At 39.5% G+C, this 21,748-nt stretch overlaps 1 protein-coding gene across 2 annotated transcripts in view; it reads left to right on the top strand.

Annotated features, from left to right (window-relative positions):
• The window catches only part of pmepa1 (prostate transmembrane protein, androgen induced 1), a 40,836-nt gene extending 22,010 nt beyond the window's left edge, over positions 1-18,826 (top strand). The window contains exons 1-5 of one of the 2 annotated variants that reach the window (XM_080890883.1): positions 5,233-5,477; positions 7,789-7,943; positions 10,466-10,519; positions 10,631-10,986; positions 11,374-18,826. In XM_080890883.1, coding sequence (XP_080747009.1) covers positions 5,420-5,477; positions 7,789-7,943; positions 10,466-10,519; positions 10,631-10,986; positions 11,374-11,686 — 936 coding nt within the window. In that variant the 5' untranslated portion in view covers positions 5,233-5,419 and the 3' untranslated portion in view covers positions 11,687-18,826. Of the gene's footprint in view, positions 1-5,232; positions 5,478-7,788; positions 7,944-10,465; positions 10,520-10,630; positions 10,987-11,373 lie in introns of those variants that run through there. The other variant, XM_080890882.1, reaches the window with a different exon arrangement.
• The last annotated feature ends 2,922 nt before the right edge of the window (positions 18,827-21,748 follow it).

Raw genomic sequence — 21,748 nt, 5'->3', positions numbered from 1 at the left:
CACACACACACACACACACACACACACACACACACACACACATATATACCACCACCCATTGCCCCCTATAGCCTTTCTCATGGAAATTGGCAGGCAAAATTGTGTGAACCTATGACCTATAACTCTGCCTCTCACACTCACACACATATAGGAGCTTGCACAAACACTCTCTCTCTCTCACACACACACACATACACACACACACACACAGCTGTCTGTGCTATTTCTGACTACCCAGACTGTCAAGTCATCTGAGGACTGAGAAAGGGGGGAGGAATTAGCGAGCTCTTCTCTCTCTCTTCTTCCCTTTCTCCCTTTCTACTCTTTTCATCATTGATTTTTTTTTTTACATTTTCTTTTCTGGTTGCCTTCCTTCCTCCCTTTTTAAGCTTTTCAACCTCATATTTTCCATCTCCTTTGCTAATATATTTCATGTCCTGCCTTCTTTTCTGCCTCCCTTCACATTCCCTGCTTTGCACTCTTCAACTTCTTCCCTTCCACTCCCTCCTTCCTTCCCACCATATTTTCTTCCTCCCTGTCTTCCTTTCTCCTACCACCCCTCCCTCAATTCTCCTGCCCTCCCCACTCTCTCTCTCTGTCTGCACTCTCAGAGCCATCTGACTCGGCAATGACCGCTTGTGACCTTTAGTTGAATGCAGGAGGAGGAGGAGAAGGAGGCAGATAGACTGAGAGCAGGCAGCGGATGACAAATGAGCTAATTGCTTTAGATTAACCATGGAGTGTCTGCCTGCCTGCCAGGCTTACGGCCTCCTCCTGTCTAGACAACACCACAGAGGGAGGGAAGCGATCAGCAATCTCTCTCATGCAACAATTCTGAGAAGTGAAAATGTTTCTTTAGCATTGCACAAGGAAAATTAAAGGAACTTCAAACGGCTATTTAGAATTGTTCTTCCTTGAAGATAAGGCACTGGGAAGACACAGGTCTGAACCTTGATCTTTCAAAAAGAAAATATGCTGAATTTTAGTGCAACACTGTAAATCCTGCATAATTCAACCTGACACCATTTTTTTTGTTTCAGTCCTGATAAACCAGAAAGCACCACAGACTTTCTGTTTAGTCTCTAAGCTGATGTAAGCTGTGCAATCAGACTCAGGATGAAATGAGAGATGTCAGGCTTTTATTTTGATGATCAGTTTTTACACAAACCATCTTTTTCTGAGATTATCTTTAATATGCTGCAAATTCTTTTTGGCATAATCAAATTCATAAAAACAAAAAATGAAATGTAACTCTCAACTGTTTTAAGTTCAGTCATAAAGTCAAACTTTGACTTCTTCAACTTTTCAGTTTTTTATCACTTTGAAAATATATGCACGTTTTAAAATCGTGCACTAATTTTCAGTGTCTGATCGCCACAATGTTGCAATGAAGCATAGCTAATAGGCCTAGAATAGCAAGACGTGCTGCTGCAGAAGCCTTGAGGCAAATAACAGCAAAACAACTAATGGAGACGAGTTGGAGATGCTTTTATTGCATTAAAATGATTAAAACAATTACACAATACAATTATATATTAGAAGGCATCTGTCATAGATTAAGGAAAGACGGCAGCTATGATAAACTCAAATGGCGTCATTAGAAAAAATATTCCTGCATAAAAGATAAGGGGTCATAAATGAATCCTCTCAGTTATTTTTGTTGCTTGTCTAATCTGGCTGAAGGTTAAGCACCTGCACTGATTCAATTAGTCAGTCAACTGAAGATAATTTGAAACTGGATGAGCCATTTAAGTCATTTTTAATCACCATCACACATGTGACAATTTTTTTAGTAAACTGCAGATTAGAACAAACAGGTGAGCTGAAAATATCGCCTTAACTATTCAAGGATTAAATAAAAATTATTTTTGCACAATACAGTTGCAACCCAGATGGCTAATGAATTAGTAAGAGATTTTTTTAGACTCCATTTGTGTGAAATACAATGAAGGTTAGGGGTAGAGAAGTCGTCTTTTGGATCACAGTCCACTGTCCATTATTTAAAGACAAAAAATAAAAGAGTTTGATGAAGTCAACAAGGGTAGCAGTGTCTTTTGAAATTTATCTGGGGCAGAGGGATTTCTTTGACTTATAACCTTAGCAATTGTCAATGCAGCGTGGGCTGAGGCTTAATAAACCCATGAATGCGGTTTTCTGTTTGCATTTGGCACAAATACTCGGCGGTGCACATTTTTGTCTGCCAGGAAGAAATCAAATACACTAAAGCTTGATCATTGTTTGCCTATTTGTTTTATATTTCTTTTCTTGTCTCTTTGAATGCACACATATGAGCATGTAGCTGAGATTTTGGAGCCTCTGCGGTTTGCACAAACCTGCTTTTTGTAGCATACCACAGACACAGTGTTATTATGTATCTTCGCTGGAGCATGTTTTAGCCTCAAGGATGTTTTTCAGTGGTGCATCTGCACAACACATTTGCTTTAAAAATAATTTTGGCATACCAAAAAGGCTTCTGCGATTGAAAGAGAAGAGAAATAAGGATGAAGAATAAGATGACAGAGAGAAAAGAGAAGAAGAGGGAATGGGGAAAATGAGGTGGAATGGCTGCGCATTTTAAATCTCCACAGGGTGGGGGAAAAACATGCCCTAAATTCTGCAAAAAATAAAATAAAATCTCTCTGCAAAATTATGCACCTTAAAATGAGCGGCATAAGTGGATTAAAACACAGTTAGCATGCAGAATGGAAGGAGTGAGCTAAACGCAGCATTATTGACACTGGAGAGAAAAGAGAGAATCAAAATAAGAGCAGAAAAGAAAGGGAAGGGAGGAGAGCTGCTGGCCGACCTGCTGGCCTCGCAGTTTTGGGAGCTCTGTGTTCAGGGGAACTGACAGAGTATGTGTTTATAGCAATAGTAGGAATTTTTTATTGAATGATGACGCATCAATTTGCAAAAGCCGAAAGGAAACAGGATAACAAACATTAAAACGTCAGCGAAAGGCACTCCAGAGTGGCTCAAACTTGTGCCTGTAAATGCAGCTTTCAAACATTCGGTCCACGGGCCAGAACCCCTGGTGTGTCGATGCCAAAATATTACAAGGGTGTGGAAATATCTGGAAGCTTAAAAGTATTTTTTTTTTATCTCTACAAGTTGTCTAAACTGTAAAAAAGTAAAAAAAAAACAAAAACAAATCTGTAGTTCCAAAATACTTGTAGATCTACTTTAATCTATCACTTATAGTCTGCTCTTCATGTGTTTTGTAAAGAATGGTTTAATAAATGTGGTTTTACTTATTTAGACTAAAAGCAACGGAGAAGGTGGACATGTTTACTTCTTATTATTAATATTGTTAATTTAATATGCATGGGTTTTGCTGTTGGGGCCCACTTTACATCAGATTTGGCTATATATGTACTTTTACCAAAATGAGTCAAACAAGCCTAGTGTCACTACAAAGCTATAAATATGTCAATAGAAGTGCTATAAATATAATATTAAGATGACCAGTTTTGAGATATCCAGTAGGAAGCAAACAACTAAATTAGCACATAAAAAAAGGTGTGTAAGTGCCAGAATGCAACAGTATGGCTTTATGTGCTAAATCCACTTTTAATTTTTGAACAATGTTGCCATGAAATGTTCAAACCTCGGACAGAAAGGAGAAAAAAAAGGACTGAAAGGAAGGACGGAAAGATATCAAAGGGAGAAATTAAGGGACGTACTGTAGCAGACATGGGAGGAAAGGAACACAGACACCCACATGAGCAAACATAAACAGACTAAAATTATTATCTGTAAACAGTCACATTGCCTGTTAAAGCGAACTGTTGTTATTGTCAAAGGCAAAAAAGGAACAGAGAGGCACTTAAACATACAGCGATGCCAGTCTCGCCATCTGTGTGAAGCCACCCAGACTGTGTGTGTGTGTGTGTGTGCGCGTGTCTGTGGGCTCACTGCCTGCTGACAGCTTGTTCTTTCAGCTGGTGCTAAACTCCCACAACTTTTCTTTCCCTCCCTTTCCTTTCCCTTCGCAACATACCGTACACAGCACAGTGGCCTCTTTGGTAACTATAAACCTTCCAAGCCATCTTTTCTGCATTCACAACGTCAACAGGAACTCTGACGTTATGTAACAGGGCTGCATGGTAGTGCAGTGGTTAGCAATGTCACCTCATACCAAGAACGATCCTGGGTTCGGACCAACCTGGCTTTCCGAGTTCACCCTGTGGATGTGTGGGTTACATCCAGGTGCTCTGGTTTCTGCCCAAAGAACTTAGAGACAGAGAGAAGATGCAGACGTGACAGTAGCTGATCTTCTGTGATGGACCGAAAAACCACGACTGTACATGTGGGTCCAATCCACTTGAATCCACTTATGTAATTAGGCCCCACAACCCCTGACATTGGCTGGTAATTTAAAAAAAAAAAATATTATAACATTTTCCAAGTAATATGAGGGAAAAGGGGCTTCATTAGTGTGAGGTTAAATATTCTCATGGTTTGCCTTTTGCTTAGTTTTCTTAGCATTTTGGATAAAAGTGTTATTTTGTGGGAGACAACATATTGGGCTTTGTCCTGGAGGGATGGTGTTGCCTTACAGCTAAATTTAGGTCTGGATATTTATGGACGGTGACACAATTTTCCATATTTTGCATCTGTACACCAGCAAAAATAGATTTGAGAGTCAAAGAGGGATGAATTACAACATTTGCAGGGAATCATTTCATACACGATCTCTTCATATAATATTTAAAAAGCTGCGCTCTTGTTCTTGACCCCTGCCGCACCATACCGTGCCATGACAGACCATACCAGACCACAACGATCCTTTCAGTGATGAAGCAGTCAGTACTAACTATTGTATTCTGCTTGTAAGAGTTTAATTGCCTCAGTGTTTGAATGTCCTAATGAGCAGAGAAGTTCAAACTTCAAACTCAGCTCCCCCTCCCTTCTCCATGTCTCTCTCTCTATCTCATCATTATTCTCTCCATCCCACTGACCCATCTGTCTCCTCTCCCAGACGCTCCCACCACTCCCCCTCTTTTTCTCTCCCCTCTCCCTCTGTCTCTTTCTCTGCCTCCCCTCCTCCCTCACACTGACCCCTTTTGTTCACAGCTATTGGGTTTTGGTGGCGAGGGAGGGCAGAAGAAAGGGTCTGGTCAGCTGTTTCCTCGATATGTGCGCCTGTGTGTGTCTGGACAGTGTGGGAATGTGTGTGAGAAAAAGTTGCAGACAAAGGTTACTCCAGGCTCAGAGTGTGTGTGACGGCCGGTGAGGACACACATGGTGTTGGAGCATCCACGGGATATGAAGCTTGGAAAGTTTTGTTTTACTTTCTTTTATTTTTGTTGTTTTGGTTTAGCGTTGGTTTCTTCCTTTTCCCTCAGTAGCAGATCTTCGGGATCTGTCCTCTGGAAATCAACCTTTTTTTTTGTGAGGCTTGTTGAGTGACGAGACTATGCAACCTTCATCACAGAGTCACAACCATGACAACTGTGTTCAGACACAGTTGTGCGGTGAGTTTCTTATCTGAGATGAAAAGATGGATGTTATCAGATTCCTTTGTATGCACTAGAGTCTGATTTATTTTTAAGCAAGCACGCTTTAGTCTTTAAGTTCATTTTTCCTTTTAAATGCATGCGAATCAGCATATTTTCAGATAGTTGTAGATAGTTACATATGTATATATCTAAATTGTCAATTAAAGTTTTTCTTACATGTGGGAGTTTGCAGGTTTACTATGTGCGTCACTGCATATTAAAAATCTTGGAAATTTGGACAGTTGGTCAAGTGAAATGGCATTTAAATGCATCATCTCAGCCAACTTTGGGTTATCTTGTTGTGGAAATCCTTTTAATCCCAGGAAGTCTGCAGCTGCAAGTCTTACAGAAGTTTGTCCTAAGTGGTCTTCTGACCACGTTCCCTGAAGTTCTTTGGGGTCCTCTTGTGTATATAGACCAGCGGTCCCCAACCCATGGGCCTCGGACCAGTACCGGTCCGTGAGTCGTTTGGTGCCGGGCCGCGATAGTTGAGGCTCAGGTGTGAAATGTATGGTTTTCAGGGTTTTTTATCGGTTTTCAGCATTATTTTGTTATCGTTTTTATCGTTAACTCGGTTTTCCTGGGTCTTTTCAGGTGTGTTATGAATAAATCTTCTTTTTTTTCGGTACCGGTACTAGTTTCATTTTGTTGTATTTATCCGCCACACCTTAAGCCCGGTCCGTGAAAATAATGTCGGGCATAAACCGGTCCGTGGCGCAAAAAAGGTTGGGGACCGCTGATATAGACCATATGTGCTAAGCATAAGTGCCTAACAGAAGGGGAAGAATGATGCTTTTAATCATGGTTAAAATAAAATGTTCGATTTGTTTTGTTAAAAAACTGGTGCTTAGTTCCCAGAAACTAGTATATGTTTTAACTTTGGCTGTTCACTTCTATTGATTCTTTAAAACTCTGCTTCTCTATCAAACAGTTCTGCGCATCTCTGAAACTTTCTTTTTTTGCTTTAATATGTCAGTGTAGCCTGTGAGCTAATATAAATAAATGTGATAAAAAGTAATACGTGAATGAATCCAGCGATACAGGAGTCATCTGACTCTATACTTCTTCATCTTCTGTGATGGTTTACTGGTAAGAGGAACTCAAGACTGTGAGAACCGGTGTGGACTGTGAGAAAAACAGAATGCAGTGTGTGTGGGCAGGGGGTGTGCGGGGGAGGGTTGGTTTGTTGTCTGCTAGTTACTTTATGCTCTTGTGTCTGACTTGGCCCTGACCTCTGCCTGCTCCCTGTGAAAAAAACAAAACAAAAACAAAGTGTGAGAAAAAAGCCTCCGTTTCTGTGTGTGTGGATAATGGCAGTGCTGATGATGGGGGAGGTGGAGCAGGGTTAAGGGGTATTTAAAGCAGGCTGTCTCTCAACAAAGGTGGCCCTGTCTGTCAGCCTGGCCTCGGCTGGCTGTGTGTGTGTGTGTGTGTGTGTGTGTGTGTGTGTGTGTGTGTGTGTGTGTGTGTGTGTGTGTGTGTGTGTGTGTGTGTGTGTGTGTGTGTGAAACACCCTGACCTGACATGAGGACTATATCTTTCTCTGTTTTTTCTTCTAATAACATCAATTATACCAGCCTGCTTTAAATGTGTGTTTTTGTATTTGTTGAAGTCATTTTTAACCACGAATGTGATGAAGCACTCCAAGTAGTACTAAAAAACCAAAAAAGATGATGAACTCATATATTTTACACAGTAATTATTGGGTATATGTTGCAATACTGTTTTATGTACTTTAGCTCTCTCCATGTTGTTTGACCTCAACTACCAACATCCCCAATGATTAAATGGACAATACTATTTTTCAAATCCAGCCATGAGTTATTTTGTTATTATTATCATTAGTATTTCAGTTGAATAACTAAATCAGGATGTACAACAGTGTTTTGTTTCTGTGAAAGCCCTGAACTTTTGAAATGTGTATTTTTTGTTGCTTGGAATGAAACTAGAGAGCCGTGATCTGTTATTGCCCTAAAACGTAATAAGAGGATGGTGATTATGTTATCTGAGGCAACTATACAGGGGATGAGGCCTTTGGCCATCTAAAAAGTCTCTGACAATGATTGAATTTTCCAATAAATAAATAAATAGAAATATTAGATCTTCAAATATAATGCAAAATAGGCAGATGTCATCATACACTTTTCATGTCCTTGCAAGGCCTGACCTAACAGTGTTAATGTGACTGTACCATCATCAGGGTTATTGTACAAAGAGCCACAGAGGACTGTTTTCTGCTTTCTTGAGACTCGTACTTATGTCAGTCTTTGTTTCTCTGTCACTGCAGCCCAGCTGGAGTTCGTCCAGATTCTGGTGATCGTAATAGTCATGATGGTGATGGTGGTGGTCATCACCTGTCTTCTCAACCACTACCGCCTATCAGCACGCTCCCTTCTCTCCAGGCACACCCCTACACGCAGGAGACACCTGCCACTGGCCAACGTAAGTCAGACTTATGCCAGGACTGCATGATGATGTGTTGCCCAAGCTATGCACTTACAGTAGCTCATTCATTATGTGTGCAAGACTTTTTATTCAGTTGGGTTTACATACATGTTGCTGCTAAAAAGGTAACACAGTTCTGACACACCGAGCAAAGAAGAGAAAATGTATTTTAAGGCCTGTAGTTCACTGTTTTCTTTCATTTCAAAGAAATTCATTTTATTCAACCTCAATACACCAAAATGTGCACTTGTATCCAGACTATAGAATAGAATAGAATAGAATAGAATAGAATAGAATAGAATAGAATAGAATAGAATAGCCCTTTATTGTCATTGTACATGTACAATGAAATTATGGGTGCTTTGTGCAGGAATTAAATATAAATGATAAGACAGGAGGAATAAATAACAAGCAGGAGAAACATTTACAAAACAGTAGAAAGGCAGACATTGGAGAACAAAGTGCTTGAAAGTAGTGCAAAGGGCTCGGTCAGAGTATAGAGTCCATGTGTGAGTCGCCTGAGTGATGAGAGTTACTCAGACCATGGCTCAGATTGGTGAGATGAGTGACAACTTTGCTTACCTACTGCATCACTACACCGCTCATTTTTCCATAGTGCCTTTACATAGCTTAAACATACACGTGTTTCTGTGTCAGAGACAGATAAAGTCGGTTTGAATATGTGGAGCAAACAGAAAATGAAAAGTTGTAAATGGTGGCAGATATTATGTAAGATGCATGAATTCATTAATTGAAGAAATAAAATAGCACAGTCTGTTTAAGACATGGAATAAAGTTAGTGTCTCGACAGGTGAAATTTTATTTTCCAGTAAAGCTATCCAACTTTGCAAGGTTATGAACAAGATATATGTAGGAAGAAAGAGAGAGAGAGAGAGTTAAAGAAATATATGAAAAATGAACGAAATGATTTATAAAGACAAATAGATAAAACATATAACAAACCCCTCAACCACGCTGACCTTTTATAGTTACAGTCATTCATCTTTATAAACAGACTTCCTGGAGGAAGTTAGCATCTGTTTCAGACAGTTTCACAATAAAAGCAGTTTCAGAGGCGTGCCAACTGGCCGCATGTGATCACAGTGATTAAACTGTGCTGCAGGCTAACGCTAACGCACTGACTCATTTCTTCATTAAGGGCCATGGCGACTTGCCGATGTCTATTTGAAGAACACGCACCGACTTACACCTGAGGCTTCCTCAAACATATGACTTCACTAGTGCTGCCTGAATCACCTTCCACTGAATCACTGTGTGTGTATCTGTGTGGCTTCAGTTTCAGTTTAAAATATGAGTAAAGAATGAAGCACAAACATGCACATACACACACACATAGAGCTCCTTATAAGCTCAGGGGAGTCATAGTGTCCTAGTTAATTTGGATTAGCAAACAGACATGGTGACACACATGCAGCCAGACAAGCAGGCAAGAAAACTGTCACCAGAGAGAGTATATTTTTTTTTTACAAAAGTTGGAAAAGTTCCTCTCAGACTTTTTTTTAAAGAAGCAAAGAACTACTTTTGTCTTCTCCTCACTACAAGCGGTGACACCGAAGGCATCGAGACACCCTCTAAAAATCAGCTTGAGCTCAAAGTATTGTTCAGTCCATTATAGATTCATGTACACTCTTAATTTCAACGTTTTAAGTCATACTTGTGTTGGGCAATGTTGTACCAAACTATATGTGCTGCTGATTTTAAATGAGCACAGAAATTTTTTTTACTTTGTTAACTGAATGTGAAGCTTACAGTGTCAAATTATGCACATACATTACACAATACAGCTCATATATTAACTGTAGGAAAAGGTCAAACACAGGTAAAAGGTACAACGTTTTACTGGAGAAGACAGTATTAGGCAGTATAACCTAGATTTAAAAATACTTTAATAGCAGGGATCATAGTTAGCTTCACACTTTTGCACAGACAGGTTTATATAAACAGAGTCCTCTAATAAATAACACGCACTCATCCATCCGTCCATCCAGTAAAGTTTGAGCAAACAATAAGAAGTGTATCAGTACCAAGTCTCATGTTCTATGTTTGGGGAAAGGCGATCGCAGTGGAAAGTCTTTGTGACAGTGTTTAAAACAAGAACTAATATATGACAGGAAGTTACAACCACTCATCTCTAAAAATTACACAGCGGTGTTGAAATCATTATTAGCAGCAGTGTATATTCCCGTTCTAGTATCTATGTCTTAACCAGCTCAATTTTATTGAAATTTGAACTATTACAAATCAGAGGAATAAATTATACTTTTAAATAGTGCTAAATGTGGTTTGAGGTCAGCCAGCAGATTAGTGGCTAATGCGCCAACCACAAGACCTGCTTCCCTGCCTACTGAGTGTTTACACCATGCAGACATTCTCATGCTCTTCTTCTCCACATTTTCTTTTGCTTACTGCTGTTCTTTGCTAATAGAGATGCAAACTGCGAAAAAATTAAAGAATTATTTTTATTATTTAATTACATAAATTGACTTTTTTCCACACAGGAGGGAAGTCTGTGGTCCTCTGAGGGAACAGGCACAAACAGTGGTCTAAATGAGGTGAGTGCTGCTTCAACCAGTGGTGGTCTTCGAGTTTGATTTAGTACAAAATTCATTTAAACCAACATTAGTTAGAGGCACAGCAGTAATTAAATATCTCTCCTCACACAGCACCAGGTGTATAACACCCACCCCCCGGAGAGAGGGGGCTCTTCCTATATACAGCGGGAAGTACAGCACAGCCACTCCCAGCCTCCGCTGCAGCCCCAGCGCTTCCAGCACACATACGCCCCGAGTCGCTTTCAGCCAACTTATCCCTACCTGCCTCAGAGCCTCATCGATCTTCCCCCCACCATCTCCCTCTCAGATGGAGAGGAGCCCCCGCCGTACCAGGGGCCCTGCACCCTGCAGCTCAGAGACCCCGAGCAGCAGATGGAGCTGAACCGCGAGTCGGTCAGAGCGCCACCCAACCGAACAGTATTCGACTCCCACCCTCTCGATCCATCCAACTCCTGTCTGCAGGCCAGGTAACAATGAGCAAGTCTGTGGTCCGTTATTGTGTTTTGGATCACTCACTTGTCGTTGTGTTGACTAATTCCTGTGTTAAGGATTTTTATCAGAGACTTATCCAGCTTATAAAAGGCGTCATAGAAATGTTTATGTTCTTTGTACCGACTTTGTACTAACTGTGACTAGATGTACTGCACAGTAAAGGAGAAAGAGACTAAGAGCTTTAGACATCCTCTCTTCACAGCCTAATGTTTAATTATGTTTCATTTTCTGTAATTATGATGCATTATAAGGTTTTAAATGCAGAAATTTGATTAGCTGAAAACCTACAACAAATCATTTTTTATCTGCCATCATCTTGTCTTCATCAGTGTTATTTATTCATTCATTTATTTTGCTCTCAGACTGCAGGCCCCCCCTCCAAGTGTCCATTCAGGCATCAGTGTGTTGGAAGCCCAGGAGGCTTTGTCCAGGCATCAGAAGCAGGGCTCTCGAGTGGAAGGAGCTCCTCCAGCCTACAGCGAGGTGATTGGGCACTACTACCACCCAACATCTGTAACCTCCAGCCATAACAATCGGACTGTGATATCCTCACAAGCACCACCTGCCTCGCTCATACAAGGCCTGCTCCGACCTCCGCATCAACAGCAAGGAAGTGTGGACAACAGGAACACAAGGAATACAAAGGAAAAATCCCAGAAACCCCAGCAGGTGTGACAGTGCTGCTCTCTGCTTCCAGTGAGAAAACCGGGATTACATCTGCTCACCACTGGAGTAATGACCAGTGGAGAATGATGAAAAGTCACGAAGTTGTTAAAATCCACTCTGAAGGGTTTAAGAGCTGGTTAGTTTTAGTTGTTGCAGGTCAGTTTTGCAGTTTCCCCACTGGCTTCTCTGGGTAAGATAACCCAGAACCACATTGCTCCTGCAGAGCACAGTCGCATGAACATCTGGCACATCCTGTTCTGCAGCTTCCTACTTCATGTCTTCTGATGAACCATTGATGTCAGAAAAGAGAGGAAGATTTAGAAGGGAATGAGATGGAAGCAGATGATTCTTTCCCTTAACAAGTCCTCCTCATCTCTCTTCTGTCAGACTGATGTGCGTAATCACCTTTCACAATGAATATTTACTTGGTCTGTTTTTTCCGTTGAACTTTTTCTTTATCTTATTCACACATCCATGAAAATTCCTATCCAAGCAAATGGCGAAATGTTACAATCTTTTTGGTTCTTCCATTTGTAGGATTTCTTTTTTTTAAATGTGATAATCCCCCACCACCACGCTGCTTCTGTCCATTTAGTCCATATTCAAAACTCCACTTCTGCACCAGGCTTTAGCCACATCGCTGGGACATTTTAGCACACTCGCTTATTCCGCGAGTTGTAGCACAAGGCTAAAAGTTCTGCCTTACATTTCCTAAGCGATGCAGGAGTTGCCACTGAAATGGTTGTTTCTTTTTTTTCCTTTTTAAAAAAAATGTATGTTCTTTTTTTTAAAGAACGCTTGCACAAAGTTCAAGACTGTTCACCGGAAAAAAGAATAATCCGCAATATGATCGAAAAGAGACAGAAAGTAGGGAAAGTTTGGGTATTTTTCTATACTTGATGGATTCCTATGAGTACATTTTTTGTGTTGCTTTTGTTTAGTGTTTTTTTTTTTTTATTTGTTGTCTAGTTTTAGAAAAAAAAGATACAAACATCAGTAATCGGTTGGGGTGCCAACTTTTCACCTTTTGCAACGTACATGTTGACGTGTATATACGTCACACATGGAGCATATATACAGACACATGTATGCAAACCTAGAGTGAAAAGCACGAATTTAAAGTTATTTATATAATTGCTGAAAAGAATTGCACTATTTTTTAGTATGCGCCAATGGAACGTTTTTGGGACTTTTATTTTGAAGGAGCTCTGTCTATTGCGGCATAAAAACAAGAGAGAAGCAAGAACATGGTGAGTGAGGCTCAGACCGAGCGGTGCACAGCAGCTGCTATCATGATAAATGTAAGGGGAGGTTCTGACTTTGGCCCAACGGACTCGGATTAACCGTTACTGTACCATTGATAAAAATGAATAAATAATCGTTGGTTTATGCAAATGTCTGAGTCCCACGAGCCAGCCACAAGTCAGCATCCAACCTGTGGGTCCAATCAGAAAGTCTTAACTCTCTCTCATCCTATTGGCCGAATCATTAGCCAATCCCAAAGCTGGCTATTACTACCTCGACTAAACAAGCGAAGCACATTAGAGTTTATTCATGTTAACCAGACACAACAAATGTCTGGACTAATCGAGACAGTCTAATGTAACAATAGATGTTAACTAGAGTAGGATGTCGTAGACTTAGTTTTTAATCCTGTTATTTTATTTGAATGTCAGATATTTTTATTCATTGGATGAGAAGAGAGAAAACAAACCAATGACACCCCCCTTGTAGTGTATTACTCAGGAAGGAAGCCAGTCGCCCAGCAGGTCCTGAATATCTGATGCACTGACTGTGCACCACTTTGGTCACCCATACACCCAAAAGACCAAATTTTCTGGTCACGTACCTCTGGTTCCTTTGAATTATAGATTCTCTCCCACGTTTTCAACCCATGTATACACTCTGCTCTATAAGTTTTTCTCTCTTGCAGGCCACTCTGAGCACTTTATTGCACCAGGAAAGAGACAACAATCTTCTGTCAGCCAGCGCCGACCAACCAACCAATAAAGCTTAAACACAACGGTAGAACCTTTTAGGTTTTTAGATTCAGATTTAGATTCTCCAACTACTAGTGATGCGCTTTTAAAGAGATGCAAAGAGTTGTGGACCAAAGCTTTTAACATTTACTGGAATAAAAAACAACTTTATTTATCATTTTGAGATTGAAGAACTTTAAGACATACAGACTTTAAATCCTCAACTATCCTTCCACAGGTCTCCATAAAACCAGCTGAACATGTGCTTTAACAAATATATTCTATAATTAGGAGAAATTTTTTAATTTTCTTGTTTATAAACTCATTCTTTTAAGCTTTGGACTCAAACTCTTTGAGTGTTGAATGCAGCACAAGGCTGGTTGTTGAAACTAGACACACTGAAGTGTTGAAAAGTGGCACGAGTGTTAATAGCAGCCCGTCTTGTGTCATCTCATTAAGAGTGCAGAATTAATAGAGTTGCATTAGGTAGCTGATTGAGCTACTTGATCAGTATTTGTAGTTTTTGTATTTAAAGCTGCTGCTTGATCCAGACAAAATCAGCGCCCTCTAGTGTCCAGCCTTTATGCAACAGCGCCCTCTTCAGGGACTGAACCAAACTGTAGCCAAATCTCCTGAGAGACAGTCTGAAGGCTAAAACAATACATTTTATAATCTCATATGGTGAATCTTTCATTTTTTGTCTGTACTTTCCTTCCATGGTGAGTCACAGCAGCATCTATCAACTATCGTGATAAAAAGAATTCAATCTGCTGAACTTGTTCCCCAGTATAAACCTTGTTTACAGGGACAGTTTGGCCCAAAGGTAAATTTATGTATTTTCCCAATTTTTTTGTATTCATTCCTATCCAACTGGATTGTGTTGAACTGGTGTGTGAATTGCCCAGTTCTGGAGAAATCAGCTACAGCGATGCCTGTGTTCTCTTTAATATAATGTAAGTAAATGGCAATTTCTGCTTGGGGTGTTTAAAGTGCCAAAATGTGAAAAAGACGGCAGCAGTTTCTCTTTCCAGAAATTGTGACCTGTTTATTCAAAAAATAAAAAATTTAAAAATCCACAAACCTTACAGTGAGCCATTTCATGCAGGAACTCTTTAGTTCGTACCGATCCGCAATTTTGAAAAATGTCCATGTGCAGAAGAAAGCAACCATGTGCGTGTGATGAAAGGCTCTTGCTGGTGGGAGATTGAATGGATGTCCCTCATTTGACCTGTAACATCAGGTAGCTGCACAGGTGCGAGGGTGTCTTTTGGTTTGAAGAAGATATTTCCTGCATGAAACTGCTCACAAAAATGTTGGTGGATGTTTTTTGATTAACAGCTTCACAATTTTTGAAAGAGGCATTGCTGCAGAATATTTCAGATGTAATTTTTGCTGCTTTGAGCTCTTCATAGTAAATGCCATTCAGTTCTATTCCATTAAATAGAACGGTGACATTTCCACATCCAAAAACTTCAAAAATGAGTGTCTCACAAAAAATCCCCATAGAAAACTGTGTAAATTTGATATTAATGTAAATTCTTATTTAAGTTGCTGGATACAAACTAAACGTTTACAGCTTGATAGATGGATTGGATGTGTTTATGCTAGTCTTGTTTCTTGTCATTTTATCATCGCAATGATGCAGTCTTGTGTTCTATAGCAAACTATAACATTTCAAATCATAAAACAGATTGAAAAGACTCTTCTAACTGATTAGAAAAGTCTTTGATGATGTTAGAAAGATCTTCAAAATATCTTGTAGCATTACTCGGCAAACTACTAAATCTGAAAACACTGAATTCCTCTCAAAAAGTAAAGACAAAAAGTGAGAAAAAAGATTCGCCCTCCCATCATCTTTTAAGTCTGTAGCTCTCTGTAGCCCCAAAAGAAAGATGATTGGCTCATTTAAAAAAAAAATTATTGTAATAATAATAATAATAATCTTTGATCTTGTAATGAGGTTAGCAGCCTGGTTCTCAGTCCTAAGGTACTTTGAACTATTTTTCTGTTTCATACTTGTTTTTGAACAGAGTTGTTTCCTTAAATGGTTTCCTTTCCTGCACCAGAGGGCTTGCAGCGGGTATGAGAATGCTGGCCAGGCTCTGACCACAAATATTAGTGATAGGAACTTAAAAAATGTATAAGGAAGTTGGAAAAATGTGTAGAATCAATCTCTTATTTCAGGGGAAAACCCGGGCTGGCTGACAATACAAAATAAGACAGGAGGAGAAAGAGGGAAAAGTCATTTGGAGGCTGACAGGAAGAACAGATCACACATTTCTACACAGCTGCTAATACCCTAGCGCTGCCTACATCTAAAGACTGGTGTGTTTACATGCAGTTGTACTTGTTCACCAGTGTTTGTGAGCTTTTCTTTAACTCTCAATTCTATTTATTTATGTTTCTTTTTAAAATTCAGTTCGATTTGAGTCACATAAAAGAGAGATATTAAACCAATCAATGCTCAGATCACATAGTTTTTGTTGCTTTAATCCATCGTGGAGATACTGAAAGTGTTAGGAGATCACTGTGTGTGTGTGCGTGCGTGTGTGCAATTAATGTACACCCACCTGCCCTGGGAAAGACCTCCAGCTGTCTAGACAAAAACTAAACACATAAAGGCACACACAGAGCAGACTAAACAAACTCACCGAAGAACCAAACGCCTCACACACACACAGACACACACACACAATAAACACACACGCACACACACTGAGGTTTTTGTTATTGCGGACCACACAAGGTAGCAAAAACATTTATTTCACACACCTTGATTGCCTCTCCCCTCCCTCTCCCTCTTCCTGTCTGAACGAGCTCTTCCTGTTCCCTAGAGATGGCCGCTGTCCAATGACAGAGCTCCTTTCAGAACCGGCCCTCGCTGCCGCTGGGTCAGCGGTCTTTGAGTCTCCTTGGAAACGTTCGTTGTTTGTTATTGTTGCTATGTCGTACAAGTGTGCCTGCCTGCGCTGAGACGGGCAAAATGTGAGTGGCTAGTTTGGGCTGTCAATCATCCCAGGCCACACTGTCTCAGATGATGACGATGAATAGATGATGGTGATGAGATTGTTGCTGTTGGTGATGATGATGATGGTGATGAAGATAGATGTTTTTGGTAGTGACACCGCAAAGATCGTTGCAATACACCTACTATTTGCCTTTTTGATGATATTAGTCATATTTTAACGTAGTGTGCTAAATGTCAGTTTTTTTATTGTTGTTGTTGTTGTTGTTGTTGTTGTTGCTGATGATGTTTATTCACTTGAGAACAAAAAGATTTAACTTCAATTCAAAAGTTCATATCATTAAAAAATGTGTTTGTTTTTTTTTTTTATTTGTAAACATCGAGAGTGTAAAACTACCTAACACACAAAAACTGCAGATTTCTGGGGAGGATGTGTAAATACAAGAAAATGTACTTCTGCTTTTAAGTGCCCTTTTTTAAAGTTTAAAGTTGTCAGTGTGCAGCTGTCTGAAGAGCAAATCGGTGCGATTGGTGCGGGGATCGACGCCACAGATCCCCATCAACATCCCTTGAGATGAGCTTATGTTAAAGCTAGCTAAAGTTCCCTTTTATTGGAACCTTTTTGAGCACATTTGTATCACGCACTTATAAGTTCCAAGTATAAATCTTCATGTAAGCACCTAGTCCTCGTAACCCACTAATCATTGCGTCTCCTTACTCGACCCAGTGTCTAGATGTGTGCCTTCTGGTGTCCAGCATGATCGGAGACTTACACTTAAAAAAATCCTTTACTGTTGCCTTTCAACGTAAAACCTCGGACAGCACAAAATCTTAACACGTTACAGCCGTGATGTATGGAAGCCCAGTCAGGCCAAGAAAAAAAAATGGAGGGGAAAAAAAACAGTCAGTGTTTCTAAGCTAAAATGGACCAAAAGTCCTTAAAATACTACAAACAAATAACATGTGGAAAAGCAGATATCTGCAAATCCTGTGTGGTTGCTTCTATTGTTTTTATGTTATCATTCCAACTTCTCTTCCCTTTTCTTTTTCCTGGTAAAGCTGGACTTCTATAATCACGACATTAGAAGCTAAATTTGTGAAAACAAATTACTGTTGCTATTGCTGCTCTATATGTTTGGAACTATAACTAAAAACAGCTGAAATTAATGCTTTTCTTCAGAAATTTAATGAGACGCAGTATTTGCTTTTAACATTTCTGACTGCTTGCAAAGAATCACACACCACACAGTCCAGATTCATATGTGACATTATTTAAGACATCTCCAAAGACGAAACCACTGTAAAGAAAAAAACGTTCAGTCAAGCTTGAACTTTTTGTTTTCGATTTTGGGGAAAAATCTTTTTTTTTCCTCCAGTTTTTGCTACATGTTTGATCAGTTTTAAAAGAAAGGATGATTTAAGTAACACAAGTAGACTGGCGGACGGCATACAAGCAAACCATTTTCTCCCTTCATATTTCTGTATCATCGCATTTTTCTCTGCTTGCTCTGCTCTTTTAATCAGCGCTGTGTGGCGCCTTTCCTCTGACAATGTCGAAGAAAAAGTATACAAAAGCACTCTTGTTCGCAGTTATGTTATGTGTTCATATTTAAATAAGCCTCTGTATCTTACACCGCAGTGACTATTGTAGAAGCCTTCCACCTGTCCTTGAGTTTTATCCTGCAAGCATGTAAACTGTGGGGCTTGTACAATAGACCAGTTTGTTCTGGTAAGGATTCCTACGTGCAGCTGGTGCAGATGTTTTAGAAAAGCATGATAAAATGCTGCGATTGTGTCCAGGGAAGTAAAACTGCACACAAGTAATCAGCAGCTTTGGAGTGAAATCTTCACTCAGGACCAGATGTCAGATAAAAATGTGGGAACTCCGATCTGTTCTCTGCAATGCTGGGTTTCCCATCACTCAAACGTAGCACCGGGTTCATAAAAAGAATGAACATGGAGCTGAGGGTTTAACTTCAATCTGTTATCTGTCACAGCATGGCTCATGCACTTATATAGAGGCCTGCTTATTCTCAGTGATAATAACTGCTTATTTGTGTATTAAGACAGTTTATTTTAATTTATATTGGATGGTCTATGTGTTGCTGGGTTTGCTATGTTGTTATTTTCTTTTCTGTTACAAACACAAGACAATGGTTTATTGTTGTTGTCACAGAACATGAATCAGACACATTTCAGTTAGCTTTCGATTTAAAAAAACAAATAAAAAGTTTTATAAATTCACCCGAGTCTCGTCTGCTTATTTATTTTGTATTTAGTAATTGTTGGAGGCTTTCCTTTTTTTGTTTTTGCAAGAAAGGAGCCTTTGACACACATTCATTCATCCACCACACAGACACACACACACATGCGCAGACACTTTGTACACATACAAGATTTGGTTTGTATGCACATTTCAAAAAGCTGCTGGTACATCCCTTAGATTAGCTCCTGTTCCATGCTGATGTGATAGCATCATGCAGCAGATCTGTTGACTGTACTTTGATTCAGGCTGAAGCATTGATCTGACAGAAGGTACTCTGCAACATGGATGATTGGTTTTGTGATATTTAAACTCAAATATGACCCTACTGTCATCATGTGGCATCCAAATTAGCAAAAAAATTATCATAACTTTTAAATGTTGTGTGACTCTTGAAACACATTTTATTTTCATCTGCAGAGTTAAGTTGCTGTAAATATTTATCCAGCAGATGGCGCACTTGAAGTAGAGTTCAAGGCTCAATGGCCACATCATGGTTATGATTGTTAGATTTACTTCATTTCTAGTTATTAGTGTTTAACGGGTCAGTGTTCACTGATCTGGTCCACCAGGGAGACTCAGGCCTTTTGATTGTGTTGTTTGTATTTGTTGAAAATACATGAAAGCACAGAAAGGAGGAAGTGTGTCAGACTTTTTGTAAAAATGTTATTTTTTGGACTTTGCATATTAGTAAAAACGTGAGATACTCTGAACATGCTGTGTCTGCTGCATGATGGCACTGTGAAAATATGTTGTAAATAAAATGCCTGTGCAGGTTTTAAGACAGTTTAACGGTTGGGTTTCCTCACTTTGGTGCTCTGCTGTTTTACATTCACTATCCTTGCTATTAAGGTTTTCATTTGGGTCTTTTAAATTAAGCTGCAGAAAGCGCCCTGAGTGTTTTGGCTGGAAATGTGTTTGTCTGTTTTCAGTTTTTAAAAAGTACCAGTGTCAGGATCACCAAAGCCAGGAAGGCCTGATGGCGGATGAGAATTCCCTGCGGAAGACCACCTTGCCTGTTGAGGTGGCTCCGACGGGCCTTTTGCACTCTCCATTATAAAGAAAACAAAAACATGACAAAACAAGTAAACAAACAAAATATGCATTCATTCCTCAAATTAACTTGAGCCCCTAAATTAACTTGAAGGCTCAAAATGAACATTTTTGTCATTGCCATCTTGATGTTTTAAAACCAAATGCACAACTGAATATCTTTTTGCAACCTGAAAAGTGATCCTTGCTGACCAATAGAAAGAATGCAGTTTTAAGGCATCCACCATGCATGGTTAGACTATAAACATTTGTAATTATTTACAATGTCATCAATTATTCAGACATTTATGTAATACAAGTAGCAATAACACACATTCAGAAACGCCTGTCTACAAGTAAGACACGCTTTGAGACTTGATCTCAAAAACTGTGAGACTTGACATGAACATATCTGTATTTACATGCTTCACCTGTGCATGTTTGAAATTAATTTAAAAAAATGTTTGGATAAAACATTTCAAAACATTTTTATTTAAATTGTGTAATGTGAAACCACTGCAGAGGTACCTTAAATCTGCATTCATTTCTGTTAGGCCCTGTTAGTACTCTTGTGGCATTGTGTATTAACTGAAGGCTTTTAGAACAGCAAGATAGGAAGGGGTTACAATTGTCCAGCCTTGAAGTGACAAATGCATGGATCAATTTTCCAATGTCACTCTTGGACAGGATGTTTCTAAGTTTTTGAACATTGCTCTAATGATAGAAAGCAATCTTACATATTTCCTTGAAGGACATATCCTGGTCAAAACTGATGAGAAAATACTCCTCACAGTTTTACTGACGAATAAGGTAATGTCATCTAGGGTGAGCATTTGGTTGGACACCATGTTTCTAAGATTTCATGGCCAAATACAATAACCTAGACTGATTTGATGCTTGAATTTATCTGAATTTAATTAAGACCCACTTGGTCTTGTTGTTTGAAAGCCTAACTTAGATGCACAGGAGGACTTGAGACTTGATTGGGTGAGGCTAAAATGAGGGTAAACTTGAAAATGCACTAAACTTGTCACAGTCGACATTAAAGGCTCAGCTCTGCCCTTTGATCTGTGGCTGTCAGCTGTCAGCCTCTTGATCATTGAGTGACTTCCAGCCTGATGAACCTGAACCAGTTACTGAACAGATTCCAATGACTCAACAACTTACATTAGATTACACTCTTTTCTGTTCCTGCCAAGTTTCTACATCAGCTCTCACCTCATACTGCAGGGTCATCCATTCTCCTATCTCTCTTTCTCTTTCTACTATCTGTCTTGCTACACACTTGGCAGTCAGCCTACTGAACAAACACTATTCAGTTTGTTTTATGGCCTACGAGAGCAGAAAAAGGTTGAATGAGTTACGGGTGCATCGTAAAATGAAGATGGAACAATGAATGAGGTGATGAAGAAATGAGGGTTGATTACTGAAAGTCATTCCAGGGATCATGTAAGGATCATTTGAGTGAATTCACAAAACTATTTTCTCCTTTCTTCTTTCGTCGTTTATAGCAAGTCATTTAAAAAAACATCAAAGATCAATTTCTGACAGGAGGCATAAATTTATTTTTGATCTTTCTCCTGTTTTTTCTTTTTTTCCCTATGGTACAACTTGTCGAACGAGGGTGGAAAAAGCAGCAGAGTTGCAGTGATGTGAAAAAGGGAAAAGCTGCACTATATTCTTATACCAACTTATTTGAACTTATTTAGGCACTTTAACACCTCAACAAAGAAACTTTGAAATCTGTGTGCAGAATTTAGCAGAAGGGAGTTCAAGTTGTCAACTTTGCCTTGGCATCCTCTCGTTTATGTTCAAAAGACTAATGTAGCTTA

This window comes from Rhamphochromis sp. 'chilingali' (assembly GCF_963969265.1).
Source record: "Rhamphochromis sp. 'chilingali' genome assembly, chromosome: 9".
Lineage (NCBI taxonomy): Eukaryota > Metazoa > Chordata > Actinopteri > Cichliformes > Cichlidae > Rhamphochromis > Rhamphochromis sp. 'chilingali'.
Note: the sequence above shows the minus strand (reverse complement) of the source record. Positions and strands in the feature narration are given on the sequence as shown.